At 41.5% G+C, this 26,069-nt stretch overlaps 3 protein-coding genes across 3 annotated transcripts in view; 2 read left to right on the top strand and 1 right to left on the bottom strand.

The window, feature by feature from the left end:
- Positions 1-2,640, top strand: part of LOC128908663 (polycystic kidney disease protein 1-like 2) — a 40,782-nt gene extending 38,142 nt beyond the window's left edge. The window contains exons 41-43 of the mRNA XM_054199310.1: positions 283-384; positions 1,549-1,680; positions 2,515-2,640. Of these exons, the coding sequence (XP_054055285.1) occupies positions 283-384; positions 1,549-1,680; positions 2,515-2,640 (360 nt within the window). The remainder of the gene's footprint in view (positions 1-282; positions 385-1,548; positions 1,681-2,514) is intronic.
- Positions 2,641-3,521: 881 nt separating this feature from the next.
- Positions 3,522-11,729, top strand: GCSH (glycine cleavage system protein H). Its single transcript, XM_054198273.1, has 5 exons — positions 3,522-3,680; positions 7,181-7,260; positions 8,470-8,533; positions 10,098-10,229; positions 10,815-11,729. Exons 1-5 carry the CDS (start codon positions 3,566-3,568, stop codon positions 10,910-10,912), a joined length of 489 nt encoding a protein of 162 aa, XP_054054248.1. The 5' UTR covers positions 3,522-3,565; the 3' UTR covers positions 10,913-11,729.
- A 5,965-nt stretch (positions 11,730-17,694) lies between these two features.
- PPP1R3E (protein phosphatase 1 regulatory subunit 3E) lies at positions 17,695-25,510 on the bottom strand. Its single transcript, XM_054198272.1, has 2 exons — positions 24,525-25,510; positions 17,695-24,492 (listed from the first exon to the last, which is right to left on the bottom strand). The coding sequence occupies exon 1, from the start codon at positions 25,503-25,505 to the stop codon at positions 24,555-24,557; it is 951 nt and encodes a 316-aa protein (XP_054054247.1). The 5' UTR covers positions 25,506-25,510; the 3' UTR covers positions 17,695-24,492; positions 24,525-24,554.
- Between the last annotated feature and the right edge of the window lie 559 nt (positions 25,511-26,069).

The following is a 26,069-nucleotide window of genomic DNA, read 5'->3' as shown; positions in this document are numbered from 1 at the left end:
CAAGCTGAGCAGATATAAGACATTCTCATATCCATGGTAAAAAGTCTTACAGATAAACACACTCAGAAAGTGTGAATCCAGTTCTTAGCTCTAGGTTAGTCGTCTTCTGACCTTGTCTGGGGTTTCCTGTTTGTAAACAAAAAAACCAAACCCAGAACACAAAAAAAGTTTCATGGCTCTGATGATGCGCTAGGAGGGCTTTCTCTGAATACAGCAGTCATTTGCTGATTTTGCAGCAAGGACTCTGATCACGACACAAGATATGCCTTCTTTCCTCTGCAGACAAACTTGATATTTGGCTGGAAGCTCTACTCTTACAAAACTCTCTTTGATTCAGCAGAGACCATGGTCAGTCTTCAGCTGGGAATCTTCAACTATGAGGAGGTACCACCCCTAATTTTGAGAATTTTATCACTGTATAATTAGCATCTCAGCTATCGAATACGCTCTGACACAGAAAATAGAAAGACTTTCAATTAGTGCTAGACATTAATCTAATTTTATAAGCTCCACAGCTTTCTAAAGCAGCCACCTTTTCTCATCAAGAAAAAGGCACCATCTCACGTACCATTTTCACCATCAGTAGACTCACAATTAACCTTTCATTGAGAAAGGTGCCCGCATTTTAACTAGATATGTTACTTACTGATTAGAGAAAGTTTTGAGCAATTTCCTTAGAAAGCTACAGATGGAAATGTGAGCAACGTCCTGCATTTGTTCTGAACACACACCCATCAGCTTCCCAAAAAAGGCAAGGCCTTCCAAAAGGGAACTTTATGCTACATTTGGTTTTATTATTCTTGATTTTTTCATTAAGTTCTTTCAAATATTACAATATCCTTTGAACGGCTCTTTCTGGATTAAGCTAGTTCTCAGACATCTCTGACTGTGAAGTCCTTCTTGGTGGATATTTTCAGACCATGGATCCAACAGGGTAAGGATAGCTTTGAAGATCAGTAATTGAGCACAAAGTTTTTCACCTCTACATCCCACTCAATGTTGTTAATCATGAAAATATATTCCTACTTTATAGCTTACATGAAAATTAGGTTTTGGGATTTTTACGCAACCCTCTGTTGATATGTGTCCATGACAGCCTGACTGGGCTTCTTTGTAAATACACTACTAAATAAAAGCATACCGAGATTTCATCTATACTTTGAAAGCTGAGGGATGATGGAGCTTCAGCTGTTCTGTGGATAAACAGTTCTCCAGGCTTGTCAAGTTTCACACGAAGCTTCCATACCCTTACAATCAAATGCAAACGCTTAAAAAACCCCAAAGATTCCCCATATTCATATATCATATATAAAAAATATTCTATCGTCTTTGTACTACATCATATCAACATAGGAAAGTGGATAAAGGAGAAAAAATTTTTATATATATATATATGTATAATACAGATAGCATAATTTACTAACCACAAGGATTTTCAGGGACAAACTCCTTATTGTGTCTTAACTGCTTGTATGTTTTTGGGGGGTTTGGGGATTTTGGTTTTTTTTTTCAGTCAAAATATGATGTCTTACCTTATTAATATTACAGGTCTTGGACTACAATCCAATTTTAGGCTCCTTCTTAATTGGATCCTGCATAATTTTCATGACATTTGTGGTACTGAATCTGTTCATTTCGGTGATTCTGGTTGCTTTTGGTGAGGAGCAGAAGCACTACCAGGTGTGTTCATCTAAGCTCTCCTGCCGTTCTTAACATTTATAGTGCAGTGCTTACTCATGATTTAGGTATTCTACCATCGGATGAAACCCATACAAACTCAGTCCAACTCCTAAGAAGTCAAGAATTACTCATACAGCACACTTCAGATTTTCCAGATTTATGCTGTCCACTCCTGTTCAGACGAGTCTCTGTTCAGATCTGATTTGTAACCTTCTGTTCAAATACTAAATCCAAAAAGAGCCTTAGACTTGTGCTCTTGCGCCATTGAAATCAGTGCCAAAACTGCTACTGAAGTCCATGAGGACTTTACACTCCTTTCAAAAATGTCCCTGAGTGCTTGACCCATTCAAGCTGTTGATAGCATGGTGTAAATTCCAGCTTAGTACTCCAGTACTGTCCAAAATTCCTGTTTTAAATAAAGTCAAGGGAGATGAAAAATAGAACACGTCTCAATAGAAATCAAGATATATTTAGTTTTTCTCATGTGCTTCGTCTAGAAGGCGGCTCACTGTATGTACCACTAGCTGTATGGTAGCTGGCAAGTGAACTCCAGGCTCCCGTAGCAAGGTTTCCATGGGCTTTGACAGAGCCAAAACTTCTATAACATACTTGTTCACTCATGCCCAACTGGGACTTTTGTCCCGATATATTTGTATGATGTTTTGCTTTGGCAGTTACTTATGCTTAGTTGTTGAGTGTTGTTGCTCTGTTGAGTGGAAGTTGGCTTATTTCAGTTCAAGTAGAGATTTTATCTTGTGACTTTCTCTGACTTCAGCAGAGACGGTATCTGCTTCTGGTCTGTGCATCTGAGTAACTTATTTCTCATTATTTTAGGCTTCAGAAGAAGAGGAGATTGTTGATCTAATGCTAATGAAACTTTTCGGTTTCTTTGGGATTAAATGCAAGAAGGAAGAGAAGCCAGTCACTAATAATCAACTGGAAAAACCTGTCAACAATTAGATGATAACCACAATGAAAAGTCACTTTATGTGTGGGTGAAAGCTTTACTTTTTAACTATGAGCTGCAGTGGCTAGACTGAGGTTATCGTGGCTTCTGACTGAAATGCTGTGGCAATAAACTGTTGCTGGCGTGTTATAGAATTATAGAATTGCCTAGGTTGGAAGGGACCTTTAGGTCATTGAGTCCAACCATCAACCTAACTCTGACAAAACCACCACTAAACCGCGTCCCTCGGCACTGCATCTGCCTGTCTTTTATCTCCAGGGATGGTGATTCTACCCCTTCCCTGGGCAGCCTGTTCTAATGTTTAATAACCCTTTTCTGTAGAAATTTTTCCTAATATCCAGTTTAAACCTTTCCTGGTGCAACTTAAGGCCGTTTCCTCTTGTCCTGTCACCTCTTCCTTGGGAGAAGAGCCAGACCCGCTCCTCGCTACACCCTCCTCTCAGGTAGCTGAGGAGAGGGATAAGGTCTCCTCTCAGCCTTCTCCAGGCGGAACACCCCCAGCTCCCTCAGCGGCGTTTTGGAGTAGCTAAGAAATAACGCTAAACCTAAGGCAAAGCGTCCCACGCGTACTTCCTGTAGACTTTGCATCCGTACTTAATAAACACTGAGCGTTTGTTGCACCGTTTGGCTAAAATCCGCTCTCTTGCTACCAAGCCACTGCCATGGAAAGATGGCGACGCCCTCAGACCGCCTTCCTCCCGTCAGCCTGACCCTGCTCCCGCCCTAGTCCCAGCGGCCTGACGGGGAGGGGCACGAAGCCACTTGGCCCCGCGTCTGCCAGCCACCTCCTCCGAGGCCGTGAACCCCCCTCAGAGACAGCACCGCCCCCTCAGGCCTGCCCTAACGGCCGCCGGTAACGGCCGCCCCCGCTGGGCGGGAGCTCCGCGCGGCACCGCCCCCGTCCCGCCCCCAGCAAAGATGGCGTGGCGAGCGCTGCGGCGGGTCGGGCCGGTCCTGGTGCCGCGCTGCCCGCGCCTCTCGCCGCGGGTGCCCGCGGCCCGGAGGTTGGCCACCAGCTCGCTGGTGCTGTCCGGTGAGTGGTGGCCGGGGGGCAGTGGGAGGGAGGCCCGGTTCGGCCGGGAGCTGTCGCTCCCCGCTCTGTTGGGGCTGCCGCTGCCCCCTCCCGTAGCAGCCGCTGTGAGGGAGCTCGGTGCGACGTGCAGACCCCCGCCCGGCCGAGCCTTCGGGAGCGGATGGTGGCGGGGGTGGGGGGCGTGTGTCCTGGTGCCCCCGCGGCTGGGAAGAGCGCGGCCGAGCGGAGCGGGCGGCTGCGGCGGGGCCGAGGGGGTCATGGGCAGCCGCTGTCGCCGGGGTGGCCGTGAGGGGAGCAGGGGAAGCCTCGCAAGATGGCTGAAGGGCTCAGGGCTGTGGGGGGCAATGGGTGCCTGGCGCTTGTGGCAAGTCCCACCTGCCCCTTGTCCTGGTGCCGGCCCTCTCCCAGTTCCTCCTGCCAGGAGGAGCTGGTTCGCCTCCGTTAATTGGCAGAAAACTTTTAACCTCCTCTGGATGCTGCAGTTCTTTAGCAAAGTGGCCCTGTCCCCTTCTGGCCCCAGCTGCCGGCTTTGCCGAGCGGGCCAAGAGCAGAGAACACAAACTTGACGAAAGAAGCGGATAGCTTTCCTGGGATCTTTAACAGTTAACTTTATTAACAGTTGGTAGGTCGGAGGAGGCCGGACGGGAGGACCGGCCGGCAGCAGCCCCAGCAGATGGGCTGGCGATGGCCACTGGGAAAGCAAGCCCGGCCACATCTCCAGGGCTAACGGAGTTCGGCCTGGCCTAGCCCAGCCCGCTGCCAGGCGTGTGGTGACAGAGGTGGTAAGGCAGGAGATGGACTTGCACATCGGTGCTTGGTGCGGTTTTGTGCTTAATGTAATTAATTCAGAAATTAAATGCTGCCGTTGAAGCTCTCTTTGAATGAAAGTTAGCCACAGAAGTCTGAAAAACAGAATCTGTGGTCCTGTAGAAGACAGGAATGTTGAAAAGATAGAAGAGGTGAAGAATATGCTATAAAAGTAATGACTGCTACTAAGAGGTCATAAATATCCTTCCAGATCATCTTTTAACTTACCTGTTTACTGCCTTCTACAAGTGAAAGAAATAACATTTATTAGTTATTATTTGCAAATTGAGTCAAGATCTAAGCTTTTTTCACTATTCTTATTGTTTAATATACCCATTGTTTTTCTATAGGTATAACTTGAAGGAATAACATAAATTATGCTTTTGTTTTAGGCAGAGAGGAAAAAAATTATATGCCTCTTTGTGGAGGTGTGAGTTTTCCTTCACTCTTCAGGTATACATTTATGAAATATTTAATAGAGGCAGGCTAAACTAAATGAAGGTGTGAATTCAGCATAGGCTAGTTAAGCTGAAACCAAAGTCATGTTGAAATGAATGAAGCTGGAGTAAATTTAGCTGCTCTTCTGAAAAAGAATGCTCACAGAAGAGATTTTATATGCTTTGACATTTCATATGCGTTTAATTTGATTTATTTAATGGGCTGATCACATGAGCTCAAAGTTCAAATTTTGAGATTACTTATTAACTCTTTTTAATTTGACCTTTACTTTATTTGCACTGTTTTTTGTTACAGGGTTAGAATTTTTCATTTTTCACTTCTTCCCCCCCACCACCTACAGAAGCTTATGTGCTCCTCTAACTGTTGAGAACGCTTTACTGCTGTGTTCCAAACTGACCATGGAAATCTTGTTTTTCTCACTCTTTTTTTTTTTTTAACCTTGCTTTACAAACATTTTGTACAATATTATTATCCTACATAAAAAGATATTGTTTGGCTTCTTTGTGATATACATATTATCATAAATGTTCAGCTTGGGTTTGAGATTCTGTGTCATTCTCCATTCTTATGGCTCATTACTCGTTTCCAATGCAATTCCTATTACCTATGCGTTTAATGTCTTGACCTGAAAAGATTTAAGACGTTTGATTTCTTCTGTTTATTAGAATGTGTGCTGGAGAGATTTATGTAGGTATCGATAATGCTAGCTGAAATTCTCCGGGGTTTTTGAGTGGTAATTCATGGAAGAATACTTCATATTTGCATTTTACTCCAAATTTTTTCACATAATGTACTTGCAAAAACATGTGTTGCTCTAACAAGGTCTATAAAACTTAGTCCTTCTTCAAAGACAAACCATTTAATCTAGGACTTGCTTCTCTTGAGTGTGTTCAGACATAAACAAGAGGATCACTACAACCGAAACAGCTTGAAACTTGACTGACTTACAGTGGATAGATTTTAGCAGGTCTACAGAGAAAACTTGTTTTCATTCATGTACAAGTTTAGAAAATATACAAGGATTTGCAGAAGCGTAGTTTCTCTAGCAGGTATAAGGAGTCCGGCCTAGAGGAAGAGCCTGAGAGGAGAATTTTGAACTCAAAAGGAAGGCCCAGCTGTGCTACTCTGGCACCAATCACACAGGCAGCTCTATTTAAAAAGTTATCTTCTTCAGCTTCTGGGACATCCCTTGCCTAATTGGATAGGTGCTACATGTGAAAGTTAAAAATAAATTCATTTTTTTTAAAAAAGAAAAAAAAGGGGAAGACAGCGTCTATGGAGAAACTAGAAGTGAGAAAACGGACAAAGTGGGCTGAAAATGCTCAGAGTAAGAAAAGTTCCACGTAAAGCGTTAGCGAGGAAAATGTTGCCTGTTTCAATTACTTCTTTTGAAGTGTCTGCATATGACTTTATAAAAAGAATTGCTTCTAATACAAGCTGGTACAACCTGCCCTGAGTCTTATAGATCTAAAATATATGTAGCATTGTAAGAATGCTGTGAAGAGACTTAACAGGGCCTTAAATATGTTTATTTTAAAACTATACCGAATAACTACTGTGTTCTTCTCACAGTAACAGTATTAACAGAGAGCAAATTCTTTTAAGTAACAGTTGCCTGCATTAATTTGCCTTAATTTTATATAAATCTGTGGCAACATTAAACACGGAGAAGTAGACTCTATAGGAAATGTCAGGTGGAGGGAAGGGAAGTGGTCACGTAAACTAACCAGGCTGCAACTTTTTAACTTCAACTGATGGCTCTAAGTACTTTGAATGAGATGCTGTAATGCTGACACTGTTTCTAATGGGTCATTAACAGTGGCCTGACCTGGAATAATAAAGTGGTTGTCAGAAACAAACACTAAATATGCTTGAAGAGCCCCTAAGCCATCATAGAACCGCAGAAGTATGAGTAAAGTACATATATATGCTTTAGATTTATACTTTTGTTTGAAATACTACTGTTGCTCCTGTACTTCATCGGTCTCTAAGTGATAGCACAGGAACTAGTAATGCTCTCAGCAGAACACCTAGTGGGCTTCTACCGCGTGGCTCAACATGTCATGAGCAGAAAAAAATGCTTCTGTAAATTGCATGTGCTGTTTAAAATGTTTTCCAATAAAAACAAACAAAACTGACCTCAGTTAAATGATTTTAAGCCTGCAAATGTGTCACTGTATTTAAGCAAGCTACATGTCACTTCTTTCTGAAATACCAAGTTTGTTTCATTTTAGCCCGCAAATTCACAGACAAGCATGAATGGATAACAGTTGAAAATGGCGTTGGAACAGTAGGAATCAGCAATTTTGCACAGGTATTGATCTTTTCCCCCCTTTACCCAAGTCTGCAGTATTTATTTATGCATACCTGCTCTTGTCCTTGCTCTTTGGACAGTTACTGGTTTTTATCGTTCTAATCGCATATGCTACACACTGAGTGTGATTTTTGGACTTGGTCTATCACGTTATTTGTGAAGTGAATGCTGCTTCAGCATTCTGATAAATTCTTAATCACTTCAGGTTGAGCCTATGGAGAGCTGAACTTGATGAGCAACTTAATGGTTCAGCAGAATTTAAAACCTCCTTTACTACTTCAGTTCTGATAGGCCTGAGGAGTTTGTGGCATACATGAAGAGGATGTCTTGTGCTTTCTAGGCCAAATTTCCTTTGACAATGAATACAGTGCAATCCCTCTGGCTAAAGAACAGTCGTGAATGGAAGTACAACATGGCATATATTTCTTACTCTAGGATAGGAATTCCTTTGGATTTTTTCTTTTCTTTTGTTCTCATGCAAGTACTTGATTTGGAGTAAGTCACAGGCAAATTCAGGATAGAGATTCACTGTATGTGAAACTCAAGAAAATCTAATGTGAGAAGCTATCGATGAAATGAATGTTTCTTAGGATAAGCAGCACTTCCTGTAATCTCAGTTTTCTGTAAATAACACTAATGCTCTGTAAGATCCCTAGCCTTTTGTGAGATAGGGTACACTTGTCAGTGAAGAGGCAGAAGCCTATTCTGCTTGAGCCGATTCTTATGGTGATAAGGCTCCTTATTAAGTCAGTAAGGACAAACTGTACACTAACAGCTCTCCAGTGGTCCGTGTCTGTGGGGAGGAGTCATTGCATTTTCTTTCAAGTTCCACAAATCCTCTGTGCTTTGTAACAAAAAGATAATTCCCTCAAATCATTGGGAACATTTTTCTTTAAAACAGTTGTTACTCTAGATGATGCTAAGGACATCAGCCTGCCTGAAGAAATCTGGATATAAAGCCTGTAATTCATCCCGAGGGTTATTAACGCTGTAATAGATAAATGATAATTTGGCATTTGGGGCATGGTAACGAATCAGTTTTTTCAAGTTGCTTGTTTAAAAAGAAAAAGTGAAAAACATGCACTCGTTGAAGAACGAGAACTAAATTTAGAGACAGAGATTGCTTATATACAGATATTAGAGTTACTGTATCGGATCCCTCCTATGTATAGTTTCTTTAATGTATGCTTTGATGCTTTTTCTTTTAAGGAAGCATTAGGAGACGTTGTTTACTGTAGTCTTCCAGAAATTGGGACAAAATTGAGTAAACATGGTAAGTTTCTGCTGTAATTTCTAATGAAGTAATTATTCTACTCATCCCACTCTCACTTTGCAAAGATAAATTTTATGAATTAAATTTATGTTCATTAATACCATTATTGATCCTCTGGATGCAAAGGAAATTCAGGTGTTTCTACAAGAGGCAGCTTTAATTTCCAATTCTCGCTGTCAGACCATGCATGGTAGCAGAAAGTACTTGCTCATTAAACTGTGAAGACATTTATTTAAAAAACAAATCTTTGAAATATCTTTTGTAATAATTTTATCTAGGTTCTGTTTTTAAAATATTTATGCTTTGATTTGGACTTGCTAGTGCTTGGGTGGGCTTATGTGTATTTCTGCAATTACGCATTTCGTGAGTTGCATGATGTGAAGCATCTAATTGATATCAAGCTCTGATTTTTCTATGAATATACAGATCCAGTAATTTTGGGGTATCAACTGTAATCATTGGGTTTTGCTCATTAGTGACGTACAAATTATTACATTCTTAATCATTCCGTTATATCATTTTCCATATTAAGGAAGAGTGAGCATTAACAGGTAGAAAGGAAAGGCCTATTGCTGTATTTACGTGGAGAATACATGAAGAAAAGATTGTCATTAGCTTCAGACATTGCAGAAAAAGAACGTAGATTTACTGAGGCCTTTCTTTTGCCATCCTTCTTATGGAATAGGTCTGTATCGAACTGTTTTGGTCAAATATGTAATACCGCATTGAATGGTGAATGTTAGACAAAAGGTCTTTCTGTTTAGGGTTTTAATTAACCAACTTGTAGTTTTATCTGAAGGAATTTCACTTTCATTTAGTTCTCTTTTCTACCCATTCTGGCTTCAGTCTAATTCCAGGCTTTCCCAGAACAGGTTGTTCTCTGATTCCTTGTGCTAATGCCTATCTGTTCCTCTGACAGCTCCGTGTTCCTCTAGCCTCTGTCTGGTTTGCTCGTGGCTTAGAGTTGCTCTGGACTAACATCGCTCCAGGCACTTTTTCCACAACTGCCTACAAAATAGATAAAAGGGAAGAGCGGCTGGGTGATTCCAGTGCGGTGCTTCTGAATACTAATGTGTGTTTTCCAGTGAGTGCAAATGTAACACTTGATAGTGTTTCTGAAGAAAAACTGGGATTCCCGAAATTGTGGATGTGTCTATTTTGTGACCAAATTATGTATAAAAAGGTTTAAATTGCAGATAAAAGGCATATTTAGGTCTCTTTCTGCAAGAGCTGAATGTGGTTCCTTCTAACACGATATCATATCCTATGCTGTAGGGCTTTAGCAAAGGATTAGCCAAATATAAGAAATTTCTGTCCTTTTGGGGCAGCCAGCTAGCTAGTGTTATGCAAGTTCCCCAGAATAATTCAGGAGCATAAACATCAAATTTAACGTTGCTGATCATTGTCATAAAGTTGGTGACTTCAATCTCTTTGACAGTTTTCCTTGCTCAAGATCGAGACACTTCTTCAATGGCTAGGTCATCACCAGAATGTCTGACTGAAGAAAAAATAAAGCACTTTGTATTTTCCTCTTAAAAGCGTTCAATCGTATTCTGTGTTTCAGATGAGTTTGGAGCTTTGGAAAGTGTGAAAGCTGCTAGTGAACTCTACTCTCCTCTCTCAGGAGAAGTGACTGAGATTAATGCTGCCCTTGCAGATAATCCAGGGCTCGTCAATAAATCTTGTTATCAAGATGGTAAGATGTCATTTTTATCTTTCAGCAATGAATGCCACCTGGCTTCTTGCTATCGCAAAGGCCTCTGCAATGCCTAGTTCTTCCAGTGTAATGGTGTGGAGGCTTAAATGGAGTATATTGAATATAGCTCAAGTCCAGTAAAATTTAATGTGACAGTATTATTCTAGTCTTTGCTGACAGCTGCTTTACAATGTGTTCAGACATAGACAGTGGTTGAATTTAAATCTATTTCCCTTGATCGTGTTTCTCTATTTTGGTTTTGTAACAGCTCACGATACCGAGAGGTCAGGCTCTTTTACGCTTTCTAGAGAGCGTCTCCTTAATGCCACTGTCAGAGACAGTACTTAGACAACTGATCTGACTCAAAAAGCCATTTCTTACGACAGATTGTTTGTTTGCTTTTTGAAGTATTGAAACATAGGTTTGCCTGCACAAGAAATTCTGTTGATTCTACCAGTGTTACAGGGCTTATATTCCTACTGGCAGTACTTTTCTAAGGCAGTAACATGAACGGATCTTTCTTGTAGGATACAAGATCTTGTAGGATATTAGCAACTGTTTTTCTTTTTGATTTCCTAACTACAGGTTGGCTTATCAAGATGACCGTGGAAAATCCTGCTGAACTTGATGAACTGATGAGCGAAGATGCCTATGAGAAATACATAAAATCTATTGAGGACTGAGCTGGAATAATGAAATAAATCCATATAAAATGTTTCAGTGTAGTTTGTCATCAATCAGTGAAGTACAGAATATCCAGTTTTGGCAACCTGAAAAATACCGCTTATGATCACATATACAAGACCATAATAATTGCAGAGATAAAAATGTTTAACATCTGCATACCTGCAAGGGCTTTTTTATTGTGTTATCTGATTTATGTAACTTTAGGATGTTATCTGTAATATTTTGGGAAGCAAAATTTATTTGTTAAAATATATACTTCCCAAGATTGATTTGAAAATCAAATTTAGTCACAACAGCCTTAATATGGTAATTCTGTAGTAGGGACGTGATGTTCTCCTAACCTGGACTACAGCTTTTCCTAAAATACGTTTCTGTTGCTCCCAAGATATTGAAAAACAGCATCTCCCTAACCTCCTAACATTTTTTCCTAATTACAGTTACGAAGATGATACCAAAAAAGGAGAAGCCATGTCAACTACCTCTTTGCGTGATGTTTTACTTCTTTACAGAATTTATTAATCCTTTGTTTTCCTCCTTCATTTTACTATGTAATCAAGTAGTTCTGCCTTTGAGCAGAAGGTGTGGTTTTTGTCTTCTGATTTATATGCTTTCTTACTATGCAAAACTCATGCAATGACAGTTTATCAAGGTTCTAGAGTGGGTTCTTTAGGCTGTATTTTTTGTCTGGTAAACACTACCTATGTCCCAAGTAATTAAGGAGTTCTACATCTTGTGCCTAGCGATTGCGGTGATTTCAGAAGAGTAGATACTTGTGAAAATTGTGTGATCAATAATAGTTTGACATATAATGTATCCGTGTGTGTCTGTCTGTAAGATCAAGTAAGCATACCGCTGTTAGGACATCACAGGAATGAAACTAAAACTTTCACTTTACAAACCAGTAAACTAAAGCAGCTGATTCCATTAGACTTAATATTTGATGAATCCACAAATGTGCTCTCAAAGTTGATGTGACATCTAAGGGTGAGCTGGTGTTGTACAGACCTGCATTTTAGGAAAACATAATAGTACAGCGGAGTTTTGGTCTAAAAGTTTTTTCTACAATTTTAAAATAGTGATTAGAAGCCAAGCACAAAACAGGAACAAAACCCAAGTATCTGTAAGTTAACCTAAGAGGAAGTAGGGGAATGTTTAATCTATGTAAGATGATAAAGGCAAAATTCCTCTTCCTTTAGAAGTTCCTTTCGAAAGCACAGCCTTTCTAAAGGGCAGAAATACACTGCAGGTTATACAGAAACCTTTCTAACGTACCAAAATGTAGGGCTATCTTTTACGATCTGAAGGGATGTCAAAGTAATGGCTGGGTTTTTTTAAATCCTATGAGCTAATTTTCCCTCCGCAAGGCTTTCCCTCCAAAAGCCATGCCAAGAGAGACTCCACTGTATTTGAGATAAAACTATCCTCTCCATCGGAGTTAAACTGCAAAGTGAGCAAGAGGGAGGAGTGGGTTTGTTCCACATACATCCTAACTTGGCAGTGGTTGGTAAACAAAAGGCTCCCATAAGCCCAGTGTACGTGCTTTAAAAACTGTCAGCACTTATCCATTATTCACAGTGTCATGCAGTATTTATTGTGACAACGTTCAGGGCCCAGAGAGCTGGGAGCTCGATCCGGGCATTTTACAGGCTTGCTGTGCCGGGGTGGATCTTTGGCCTCCCTGTGCGCTTCCTACAGGGAAAGTTTGTTTCAAATGAGAATGAGCCCAGGCAAATAGAGATAGGAAGTCATGAAAATGTTTCAGTTTGATACTGTTTCTTCCACCCTGTTTTTTCCAACTGTACTAGAGAGTAAAAGGCCCTTCATTCATGGCCATGGAATATACGACCCTTGTGGCTCTCCCTTTGCATTGTAATGCATTTTTATACAATTTTTCCCTTAAAATGTTTGTATTCTTTCCTTTTGATCAACAAAATATGAAATAGTAATTTCTGTAATCCTCTAAGGAACCCAGGGAATAGTAAAAACCAGCACATCTGATCTCTTCTTCAAGCTTTGCCCTCATGTGTGTATTAGCAGCATTCATAAGGTTACACATGGGTACGGATAAATGACAACTTTCTGGGGAAAGCATCTGAAACAGAATTCAACCTTTCTTTCATGGTGTACAAGTTAGAGAATGGATGTTCTTTTGCTTAAAGAGGAGGACCAGGAACCTCTCTATCCCTAGTTCTTTTGGGGTTTCCTGTGACCTTGAAGTGATTTATTACATTTCTCAATTCATTTTAAAATGGGAACAATAAACCTTAGGTGCTTTTCTTGTGTGGTTTGTGCTGAGAGCTCTGGTGTTCTGCAGTTATTTAGGCCAAAGGGTGTCTATCGATTGGAGCAAATATTTTTATATTTTTCTAAAATCCACTCAACTACCCAAATTATGCTGCCAAAAGAATGTGTTCTTCCTTGTTTGATGTATGCTACCCAAGCAGAGCTCCTAGCTTCCAAATAATGTCATAACATCACCAGCAGCAGGAAGCCTTGGGCAGACCACCGTGCGCTGGGTGGAGCCAGGCACTGCAAGCACACGAACGCCGACGTGAGTCCATAATGAACACCTTTCATCAGAATAAAAGCATGGGCTGAATGTGCGTTAGCCTTGGTTTATGACACAATTTCAAACACTTTTTTGTATAAATCGTAGGGGAAGACATCCAACTTGGTCACCAGTGTCTGCGCCTACAGAAAATGAATAAAGGAGGAGATGATTTTTTACAAAATAACCACTTTATCTGTGACCTTTCTTAAGTCTCAATCCTGAGCTAGAGAACTTAACACTCATAATTACTGGATACTAAACATTATGGACTGACTACAGAGATTGGGTTTTTTGGCAAATTACGATTTCCATACTTCTCCCACAACCAGTAATCAATCATGTCTCTCTATCTCCTAGGGGTTAATTGTAGCATCACCTTTCTTCTTGCCAACACTTCCTTTCTGTTCCACGAGTATCCACCCCTTTATCTCTCAAATTATCTAACTGAATATAAGCTAAGCTTGGAACTGTTGTTTTTTTCAATCCGTGTTTAGTTTTGAAGATTTTTATCAACATCAGTCCTGAAAAGATTGCATACCTAAATTTTTGTCTAGTTTTCAACCAATGAAGTGCTGCCTCCCTCTGGAAATCTTGACCCATCGTGTATATAAATACAAATCATGTAATTGTTACTTCTAATCAGAGGGGAAAAAATGGTGTAAAACTCAAACAACAAAAATACATAAATAATAACATTTGGTGTTTTGATGAACATAAGGGCAACATGAATTTCACTGTCATTAAATTAACAGTAAGACAGACACCTAATGGTGGGTTAGATGGGGTTAGACGTGCAGCAGCTCTGATGATGGGGGTAGGAGTGCAGGAGATCTGAGTTTCTAATGCTCCCCTTAACCGGTGTCTCCAGCCACGATGTCCTTGTGGCTAAGGATCCTCTTTCCCATTTCTTCACACTGACAGATTGGGAATTTACAATTTTCCTGTAGTAATGACTCCCATCACAGAGTTTTAATATGCTAAAGTGACACATAAAGAACATAACCTCTAACTTCACGTCAGCTTAATCATGTGAATAATCAGAACTTCACCAATAAACCAATCCAGAACAATCCCCAGCTCCTCAAGTGTGTGCGCGATGGTGGGAGCCATCACACAGCAAGACGCAAGGGAAATTGTACCACCCGCGCTGCCTATTTTGGAGAAGAGAAAGAAAACCTAGGAATGGTGCATAATTAATTAATAACATAAGTTCACCGGGGGTGGAATGCTTCAGGTTGTCAAACGGTGACATGTGCCCGTGTAAATAAATACGTTACAAAAGAAATTATTGCATATTTTCACCACAGGGTGGCACTCAAAACGTTAAAGACGGTAACGGGGGGGCAAGGTGAGGAAGCGAGAACAGGTTTTCCAGTTCAGCTGCTCGGTCGCTAGAAGCACTGCAGGGACACCTCAGCCCCCGCGCAATTTCGTCTCCTAGGTCAACTTCAAGATCAGAAAAAAAATATTAAGCACACGCTGCTTCATTGAAAACATTTAAAACCCACTCCTCACAAAGGAATTAAACCTCATCTTATTGTACCCGTCCTCTTACCATCTTTCTTCTCCACCCGTCTCCTCTTCCCCCTTCTTGCAGCACACCTGAAACTTGGCCTGGTGGGGAAGGGGTGTGCGTGGACAGTCTGAAATTTTACCAAGTTCCAAACACAATGCCAGCCATTAAGTCAATGTCCATCAGCACAAATTAGCAGCAAGATATGCTGCAGTGTCCTCTGTAATTTTCTCTACTTTCCCCGCAGTCCTTGAGACACAGCCTTGGCAGAACAGACCTTGGCAGGAGAATTTAGTCTGTGGCCTCGGGATTAGAGTTTGCCTCACAATATTGACATCCCTCTCTTCCTGACGAAGCATAATTCAGTCACTTCAGACCTGATCTATTTTAATGCAGTACAAGCGGCCTACATCCTCCGCTATTAGGCTGTTTTAGTTCTCGGTTGTTTATAGCGTTTAATTATTTATGTTATTGAATGTATTTTGCTTAGAGATGTATTTTAACGGCGGTACAGCACTTGTGCCTTTTTCTAACCAGGAAAATTGATCCACAAGGTAGGAGAATGAGTCTGCACTTCTTAGGACTCAAGAGTACTCCTGTTTTGCAGCCATCGTCCCTCTCCCTTCTTTGCTGCATGGGTCTGGATCAAGGGAAAATGGCAGAGAATTAAAGTATTCTTGGCAACTCCTGTCTGTTCTGATAACGCCTCACTCGTGCCACAACTGGTAAGGCAAAGCCAGTGCTAAAACTGGTGTAATGTAACACCACCACTGCACAGCTCTTTTTTTCCCCCCCCCAACGTATCATCCTCATCTACAACTGAAACAAGGGGCAAAGAAGAAAATTCAGCCATTCAAAAACTTGATGGATTTTTTTTTTGTCTACTTCCCATATCTTCCATAGGTTTAAAGAGTAACTGAAGGCCACCATGCTCCTTCAACGCGTGCCCCTGCTTCTATGGGATCTAAAGCAGTATTTCTAATAGAGAATCTAACATTTGAGACAGCCGTGGCATTCAGTATGGCCCCCTGAGACGATTCAACTCATCAGACCAAAAACTGTTGGTAGATTTCCAAGGAGCAGGGATTGTTATTGTCAGTATTAGTAGTACTACTATATCAATACTTCATACATTTTAACACTTGTTAATAAGACCCTTTCTATCTACTGTATATAATTCTCATTAACAGTCAGATGAATTCCTGTAGTTATATTTTGTCCCATGCAAGAGTGAAAAAAATGAAAAATTAATCCACGACAAAAGAACAATGTAAAGCTATTCTTTTTTTTTTTAGTTTTAGAGTACTATGACTTCATCATAATCTTCACCCAGAACTGTAATCTCATTACTTCAGCATCACTCAAGCATAACAGCAGTTTTAAATTCAAAGCATATGCCTTACCAAAAAGAAAAGGGGAAATTACACTCTATAATTCTAACTATTACAGTCTAATATTTATATAATGGCATCTTAATAAAGCAGTTCTGGGTTCTGTAATTTGTGAGAGCTAAGAGTTCATTTTTACTTGAACAAAAAGGTTAGATAAATTATAAATCAGAAAACATTCCCTCTGGAAAAAAAGAAAAGGAGGTCTGCGGGTACATTTTAATTACTTTGCCTTTCTAAAGAAACACATGAATATATTATTATTATTCATAACAATGAGACAGATAAGCAGATGTTTCTCAAAGAATATATAAAAATAAGTTGTTCTAATTACACGAGAACAAACACGTAACATTTTTTCTCCTTATGGCTATATGGCTTTTATCTGTATTATAAAGAAGGCTTAAAAAGTTTTGGTTAAAGAAAAGCTGAAAAGTGTTCTTGGCATTGTAACATATGATGCAGTGAAAGACTGTGATATAACAATTCAAGAAACAAATACTTTGAACTCAGCAATTAAGAGAAAGAATATTTGTAAGGGTCCCTACGATTCATCTCGCCAATACCCAAATAGCCTCAATTCTGCATCACCACTGGGGGAAATGGCATGTGCTGGTTAAAGAAACAGCTTGGCTGCAGCCACTGCTGAATACACATGGGGCTTAGAAACCTTCCTCCTAGTCCTTCAGCACTGCAAAACTTAAACTGTTATTTAAAAAAAAAAAAATAAATAAAAACCACAGTTATTTTCACAAATCTCACATCTTCCCTCTATGAAAGCCCCTCCCTCCTCTCTCCTGAAAGACTAGTGTTTCTGTACCTTCCAGCAGCACAGGCTTTGGGCAGCTAAATGTTGAACTGCACTTGAGAACGTTTCCACTGTTACTAGTGACCATAACGATGCAAAGCCGGGAAGGAGTGAAGTCACAAACACCTGAAGTACAGGCATCCCTTTCTGAACTACGGACTGCGAAACTACACCTGCAATGGTGTTAATGATACAAGACTAAAGACAGCTACGCACATTTATGCCCACTGATAATCTCATCCAATCTTGAAAGATGGCTACACTTGAGAAGAGCAGGTTACCAACACAACGCCATATACTGCAGCTTCCATAGAGAGCACTCTCCATGGAGACTGCCTGAGGACACACCGGCTGGAAAAGGGCCCAAATATTAGATATTTGTCTTCAGATGTGCAGGTGCATCACAACATGTCTTCATACATACCCTATGGATGAATCAGAACATAACTGTTTCAGATCCTCACCAAAAAAGCTCATGGCTTATCAGCTAAAAAAAGAGGTTTAAATTCACTACAGGCTCACAATTTGTATCATTAATCTTTAATGACAGCTAGAAGCTACAGGTTTATAAATATATATTTTTCATAATTGTGACAACCAGTGACTACATGCAGTTTTGGTGGAAAAATTGCCTGAAATACTGTAAGGCTAGGTAAATTACAAGGCATTATTAGAAAATGTTGATTTTGAACTTTTGGTGTTATTACATTACTTTTACAAACATTAGAAACAAATATTACTTGGTGAAATATAAACATTGCAGAAGAAACTACAACCAGAAGTAATTTACCAGTTAAGTACACAGTTAAACAATTATTTATTTGGGTTTTTTTAAACAAAGTCAAGGTAAATCAAAGAAACAGTAATAAAAACTTGCACGTGGTCTTCAACAGACAGCATCTCCGTTACAGAGAGAAATAATTTGTGTAACAGTAGAAGGGAGGAGTTAGGTTTGTTTAAACCATTCCAAGAACAGCAATTTTCTGTCACAGCAGTCAGTTTTCCTGCATTACAAGATGGATCGATGTCCAGATGTAGGCAGGTGTTGCACCCAGGCAGAGCTCACTTTGTACCAACTTTAAAATGCAAGAACTTGACGCCAGGGTGCACCTCTGGACATATGCAAGTGTTTGTTATACCACAGTTTATAAACTGGACTTAGGAGCAATCCCAACCAATTTTAGTTTTACTACTTTTGATCAGCTTTAAAAACATATATATTAGCTCTTTGAGTTTAAAAGTATAATACAATTTGGCTTATTCTTAAGATAAAGAAATACAAAAATTTTAAAACTCACAACAGTAACCCAACTTATGACCTAGGTGGTGATAAAGAATGAAGTATAATGCGTGAGACTTCATTATGCGATTTTATGAAATATTGTCTTGTTACCATTATTCAAAAGATACGATCATGTTTTAGTGAAGTGAGATTGGACAAAAAAGAGCCTAAAGATATAACACGATTTAAGACATACAGTTCCCTTAATGACACGTTTAACAGAATATTCTATACACAACACACCAATACATCAACTATACCAAACAGGCGCACCATAACGTTGCATAGAAATATATCCCTGGTATTAATACACTTGCACTGGAGACTAGGACTTTCTCCCCGCCTTGCTAAATGAAAGCAAATATGTTTTTAAAAAAGCAGATCTCACATTTGACGTTTTTCTTAGCTATAAAATTCTTTGGAATTGCTAGTGCATGTGTTATTTCAAGAACATTATTATTCTGCATGCTATTGTTTAAAATTTAAAAACTAAATTTTAAAGGAAAACAGTTTTCCTGCCTTTCCCCAAAAAATATAATGTGAAATAATCTTTCTATGTTGCATAAAAATAAAAACAGACCTTTCTCAACAACAGAAAGCTCGAACAAAATCCAGGACAGCTGAATGAAGAGGATATTCTACAAGATGGGAAAATCCAGGGTCAAAAATCCTCTCTGCAAAATTATTTAAAAGTCCTATTTATAAGAATAAAGAAAGAATCTAACCAATAGCAAATGATTTTATAGCTCAGTCTTCACTGTGACCATGGAAGACCTACATTCAAGCCCATACACTGATTTAAGGAAGTGCTCTTACCACTCAACTATTTCAGGGCAATTCTCTCATATAAGCTGAGCCTGAGAAAGCCTTCCTATTGAAACAGGCGTGTTCCCCTGGACATCCTTCATTTTGAAAAAATGTCACCATCTTCCATTTTTAAAAAAAATACTCACCAGTTCTACGTAAGGCTAGGTTTTTTGGTTTGGTTTTTTTTTTTTTTTTTAAACAGAAAATTTGACTATATTTACTTCCTGCCTTAAACTATTTAGGTTTGAAAAAACCTTAATTTCAGTCCTCAAAAATAGCTCAGTTATGTACACATGAAGTGCATACAGGAAACAGAATTACTGATGATTTGCCAAAAAGCCATGCAGTAAAATTAGAAGATAAGAGTCATTTGCTTCAGATATTCCTATAGTGAGCACTTTTATCTCATGATATAAACTGTGCAGACAGATTAAATCCATCCAAAAGTTTTAATGATATGTATTATGCAGCATCAAATAAATAACAGTAGAAGCTTAAATCCACGAATAGATTTCATAAAAAACTAGAACTTTTGGTTTCAGATAGAATATATATTTAGAATATCTGTGTAAGAGGTGAATATATACAATAAGTGTATTTTGTTATATTAACTACAGTCACAGTTGGGTATTTTTACTTAACGACATAATTGTAGAGGTATACCAGGAAGACGTATTTCTGACTAATTTCTTTCACTGTAATATGGGAAAATATTATCAAATTCTTCTGGCTGCTAAGGACACAGGATTTCTGGCACAGCTGAAAGTGTGTCAGGAATTAGAATTGATTATTATATTTTTAGTATAAATTTCCTTTTAATGACAAAGCCATTATTGGCCTTTTGGTGAGACAGCTAAGGAACACATGAGATTTCTTCCTAGAAAATGTTGAAAGGCACGTAAAAATTTCAATATATATATAATAATATGTTAAAAAGCAGATTCTGAGTCTTTCTATAGGTTACTTTACATTAAAATATAGAATTAGCAGATGTTTGCTTGTTGGCCCTACGGAAAAAGCATTTCATGTATCTGTAAAGAGATCACGCTTATGCATGAACAGACATTTGTTCATTCAAGTGAAACATTTCCCCTCACATATGCTGAAACAAAGAGCGTGCAATTATTCTGTTGTTTACTGAGATACCGAGGACCACACATGCACATCAAACAGTTACTTGCAAATGGTAAAAGGAGAAAAGAGTTAATTTACCTGAAATAATGTACATTTATTGAAAATGAGGATGACGGTTTCAGTTACTGATTTTATGCTAATAAATAATACTATGTTTAGCTAGCTGAAATTCTGTTTACAGTCACTTAATTGTTCTGATTCCTATTAGGGTTTCTAATAATTAGGGTAGATTTCAAAAAAGTTGCCACGAAAGGCATAGAATCACATGCAAAAAAATCTACCAGTTTAAATGTGAAGCAGCAAACATCAACATATATCAGACATACAGTACAATTTGACTCACTGTACAAAGTATCATTATATTGCACATAAAATAACATGGCACATTTCATAAAGCTACAACTTTCCACAATAAGTGACAGACACATTTTTACATCTGCAGAGACGTAAGCAATGACTGATTCACTTCAAAGTGAAGTGGACAACCTAGGGATTATTGCCCAGCCTAAACCATTCTAGTATCACTTGGAAAGGAAGGTGGCATGGGCTCTAGTCATGCAAATAAAAATACAAAGAGCTGACATTTTTTCCAGAAAAAGGTTGGCTTGAAAGTTTTCAAATATTTTACTTTGCCTGTGAAAGTTCATTTTGTGGAGCTATGTTCTTTAGAAATGTGATTTTTAAAAGTTGTCTTGCTCCCATTAAAACGATTGATGTCCCACCAACTTGAAAGTTATCCTCTTCAACATAGGTCCTTCTCCCCAAAGTCATAATTTATGTAAATACTATATAATCGTTACTTGGGATTTTTTTTTTCTTCATCTCCATTTATTGCACTGCTTCTAGCAAGCCACACAGAGATAGCAACAGCCTGAAATCTAAAGGATTGGAAACTGTACATGGACGCTGCCAGTGGAAGAAATACTCAGAGTCATTGCAACGGAACATATTTTTTGAAGACTGAATAGATCTTGCTTGGAAATCAATTAATGTGATTGAAGTGAAGAGTGTGTAATTGAAGTAGTGCAGCTTTGGCATATACCACTGATAAATTTGTATTAAAACACCTCAAACTTCTTCCACAGACTTCATCAATAGCATTCACGAGTCTAAACTGACTGAGCGCAAGGTTACCTATCCAGGCTTTAAAAAGTAGGTGCCTATAAATGCTTCTAGAGGGCCATGTCTTTTACTGGACTTGCACAAATATCATTGATAATCTGCGACCATGTTCAAACCCACAAAGTTACCCACAACATGTAGTGTTGAGGATCAGCTTAACGGCTTGAAAGGTCGGGAGTCTCTGTTTTGTGAAACATCCTTCCGGTATGCTACACCCTCAAAAGGTTTAACATTCAGATTTGCTATTTGACAAACGGGGCCATAAATAAAAAGCAAAGAGCGGTAACATCTGAAAGTTATTATAAAGCCGCAGCCAAATTCTGCCTACAGAATTTCAATTGAGAGCAATAGTAATTTCATCTAAGTCAAGAAAAAAAAAAAGGAAAAAAAAAAGGTGAATACGATAACTTGCTAGCGTACTTGACGCATGTACACCCATTTAGGTATTCCAAATTTAGAGTTTAAGCCACAATTGCTATAAGGAGATTTTTAAGCGTTTTTTTAAATGATTAGAGACCTGCAGATGCTGCATAAATCAAATTACAATGAAAACTGCCATTCACTGGAAAATAAAGTTCTGGAATTAGAGTTATACACTGTTAAAAATGGTTTTAGCACCACTCGTGCTTCTAAAGCCATTAAAACAGTAAAACAGAAAATCTTGTGAAATCTTTATAAGCAAAGTTGTGGCATCATTTAATCTAAAATGCATAGAAACTATTCTTTTTTTTCTCCAAGCATTTTCATCAGTCTACGTAACAGTTGATGGTTCACTATTTGGGTAAAAAAGGCCAAGCAAAAAACATTTTAGAAAGCTGTAACACAAATAAAAAGATGTTTGGCTATATTTCCACCAGATTTCAAAGTGCTTTCAAATGGAGACAAGTCCTTTTCCTTCTCTCCAGTATTAAGGCTCTTATAAAAAAGTTTGCCTAAAAGACACTTGGGGTTTCTTTATCAAATATGCCACTCAAAATGCTTTAACCATGAACATTTTAAGACGCTAGTTCTGGAATTCTAGCTTTATAAATGTGTACTAGCAAGATACAGGATTACTTTATTACAATAAAGATCGGGGCCTTAATATTCTAAAATGTGAAATACTCAGTAGATGTTGACGCTACATTTCTTTATATTCTGTTTCTACTGAAAACACAGGGATTAGAAAACTGTCTGGGAAATTAAAGCCAAGTTACCAATACTACAGAAGTAGCCTTGCTATTATTTCTATTAAATCAGAAACAGTGATCTAGAGAAATTAAATGAAATACTCTTTTCCCCACCGAGTTTACAGACCTTCCCCCTCCCACCCATATTTGTAAGTTTAATTATTCTGACTGAACCAGACCCTCAGGAGACAAGTGCTCTCAATTCCCACTGAAGTCAAAAGGTTCTATAAGAACTAGACATTACTCAAGCCATTTCGGACACTTAAACCTTTTCAAGGAACACAAAAATGCAGTTAAAAAAAAAAATCACATTTGATTCCTAAACAATCTACAGAAGATCCAAAACGTTTAAAGGCCTGATCTTACAGCCCTTCATCATCAGAAAAATCACACTGACATGGGTTTTACCACTCTCAGAAGTCATATTTGTAGAGGTCTCTTCTCCTGCAAACACATACACACCTAAATCCTGGAAAATTGGCACCCAGATTTGGCACCAGCCCAACCTGTGTTCAGCTGAAGTCCTGAAAAAGCAAGTTTAAAAAGCAAGATGCAACCCTTACTGCTGAAATAATTTAAAACATACCTTTGAAGGAAGAAGCCAGCACGCTCAGTAATTTTTAATTGATACATTTTTATATGGCAAGATACAACTTTCTTCAGTTTGTCTGACTAAATTTAGCCAGTTTTGGGAAATCTTACTGAACTTATTATGAAACATTTAGAGCACTTCGTTTTTCAGAAAGCAGGCTCCTGCACTGATACCTTCGCATAAGAAATCCAATTAAACTGTTAACATGAATAAAACTGAAAGCATTGCTGGGGAAGCAGACTAAAATTATGGATTCTACTCTTGCCATCTCTTGTTCCTTTGGTGCAATTCCACGACTTTCCTGCTGAATGGTGCACAAGCAGCTTTGTGGGACCAATCCAACTGCAACAAACATCAGACCTTGACAACCCTTTACAACAACATACCACGTGAATTTTACAACAGAACACTTGCTTTTTAAAAGAAGTCTCTCAGTGGGTCGCATTTCAATTAGAATGTGATGTTATTTTTCTTTTCTAACTTGTTGAAACACATGAAACAGGGTTCAAAATTAAAAACAAAATATAAATGTATCTTTGTTTTAAACCAAGCAATCATTTTTACAGCATGATGAAACACTCTACACCTGGGGGCATCCACACTCTTGTCTTTTTCGGTTCAAAACTGTAATTTGTCCCTTAACCTTGCCCTGTCAGGCCCTTAACCCTGCAGGGCAATTAACGTGAGTGGGTCAGCGAGGCTCTGAACAGCGAGCCAGCACCTCGCCGGAGCCAGGCTTTGCTTAAGCAGGATTAGACATATAGGATGGCCGGACGGATGCCCCTTGACACTGTCCTCCCTGTCACCTGCGCCTGACCCCGCTGAGGTGACAGCAGACGATCCTGACCTCCGCCAGCATTTCCTTGCACCTGCGGATCCCGGTCCCTGCCAGTAAATTCCGCAAATTCCCGCTCCAGAGCCCGGCGGGGCAGCTGCGGTGGTGGCAGCCACAGCACACCGGGAGACTGAGGTGGAAACCGGGCCCAGCCTCCCCGCCAGCACCTGGGAGGGTTTCCCCTCGGCGTCGTGAGCGAAATAGAAAATATAAATTTTCCCTCTGTAAACAGAATTCAGGAAAATATGTTCTGGCGACTTACAGAGAAGCGGCCAGACGCGAGGCCTGCGCTGGGCCGCAGAGCCCGGGCCGGGTGCCGGGCCCTCCCGTGAGGGGTCCCGCCGGCCCCCGGCCCCTCAGGACGGGCGGGACCGGGCTCGATGGCCCCGCAGGACGGGCGGGACCAGTCCCCGCGGGTGCCGCCGCCGCCCCCCGCCTCAGATGAAGTGGATCCATGCGGTGCTGTCGGGGTCCTGCAGCGGGCCGGCGGCGGGCAGCCCGCGCTGGCGGCCCCTCAGCCGGTAGTTCGCCCCTTCGTTGTTGTCCCAGTACTCGGCGCCGGCGACGCGGTAGCGGACGGCGAACTCCAGCGCGGCCTCGGCGGCGGCGGGGCCGAGGGGCAGGAGGAAGGCGAAGCGGTCGGTGAGGCCGTCCGCCGGGCCGGCCGGCTGGTAGGCGGCGGGCACCTCGGCGCAGCTGGCCCAGCGGTTGAGGGTGTAGCGCACCGACACGGCCTTCTCGTAGGCCAGGTTGAGGACGCGGACGGCGCCGCGCAGCCCCGCCGGCTCGGCCCGCACCCACTCCAGCCTCACCTTGTGCTGCCGCACCCGCTCGGCGAAGCCGGGGCTGGCACCGGGCTGCGGCGGGAAGAGCGGCTCCAGCAGCGGCGGCGGCGGCCCGAACAGCACCGGCTCCAGGTCGCCCAGCGCCGGCGGCTTCCTGGTCTTGAGGAGGTCGGCGGGGCGCGGAGGCGGCGGCAGCGGGACCTGCGGCAGGTCAGCCTCGCAGAAGTGGCGGACGGAGGTGAGCTCCAGGCCGAGGGAGTCGGCGAACCGCACCGTCTTGCGGCGAGAGGGGCTCTGCTGCAGCGCCGGGCGCAGGCTGCGGTCGCCGGGGGTGGGCAGCGACTTGGCGCGGCGGCGCTGGGTGGGGCTGGGGGGCACGGCGGGCAGCGAGGGCTCCCGGCCGCGGGGCTTCTCGCCCGCCGCTTCCCGCACCACGGTGGGGCTGGGAGGGGGCGGCGCGGCGTCGCCGTCGGGGCTGCACCCCCCCTTGCACTGCTCGGCCAGACTGCCATAGAGGCAGGCGCTGCAGCTGAAGTTGCGGGGCAGGTAGAGGCGGGGGGGCGGCGTGGGCACCGAGGTGTGCAGCGAGCCCCCCTTATCCATGGGGAAGGGGGGGTGAGGGGGGGGGGGGTGCCGGCGGGGCTGCTGCTCCTCTCGGGACGGTCTAACGCTCGCTCGGCGGGCTCTGCCTCTCGCCCGGGCCCGGCGGCAGCGGGATGGCCTCGGCGTCGTCCCCGTCGCGGCCGGCCCCGGGGGATGCCGGAGGGTTCATGTGTCCGCGGCGCTGCGGAGGTGCCGGGGTCGGGCGGCGAGAGGCGGCCCCGGTCATCCTTCCTCCCCCATGGCTCCGCCGGCTCGTCCCCGTCACCTCCCCGAGCGACACCCCCCGCTGCCGGCCGCCCCCCTGCCCGCCTTCCTCAGTACCGCCGCTGCGCCGGCCCTTCCTCCTCCTCGCTGCGTTCTGGGTCTTTCCTCGAGGATCTCATCCAAAAAGAGGAGGCGGGAGGGATTCCCCGGTGGAAGCATTAGGATTCATAGCGGCGCTCTGCCTCCTCCGATCCCTTACAGAAATAGCTGCTCAAAGGAAGAGGCAAAGCCGGGCTCCGGGAGATTAAACGGGCCGATAAGAAACAGCTGGCTTGCAAGTTGGATCTCGCAGTGTACATT

This window comes from Rissa tridactyla, chromosome 4 (genome assembly GCF_028500815.1).
Source record: "Rissa tridactyla isolate bRisTri1 chromosome 4, bRisTri1.patW.cur.20221130, whole genome shotgun sequence".
Lineage (NCBI taxonomy): Eukaryota > Metazoa > Chordata > Aves > Charadriiformes > Laridae > Rissa > Rissa tridactyla.
This window is presented reverse-complemented; position numbering and strand designations above follow the sequence as displayed.

Bases quoted from the DNA above. Each gene is read 5' to 3' on its own strand.
- GCSH (XM_054198273.1), top strand. From the start codon at position 3,566: ATGGCGTGGCGAGCGCTGCGGCGGGTCGGGCCGGTCCTGGTGCCGCGC. The intron at 8,534-10,097 runs GTAAGTTTCTGC...TCTGTGTTTCAG, and splicing joins GACAAAATTGAGTAAACATG to ATGAGTTTGGAGCTTTGGAA. The intron at 10,230-10,814 runs GTAAGATGTCAT...TCCTAACTACAG, and splicing joins TAAATCTTGTTATCAAGATG to GTTGGCTTATCAAGATGACC.
- PPP1R3E (XM_054198272.1), bottom strand. From the start codon at position 25,505: ATGGATAAGGGGGGCTCGCTGCACACCTCGGTGCCCACGCCGCCCCCC.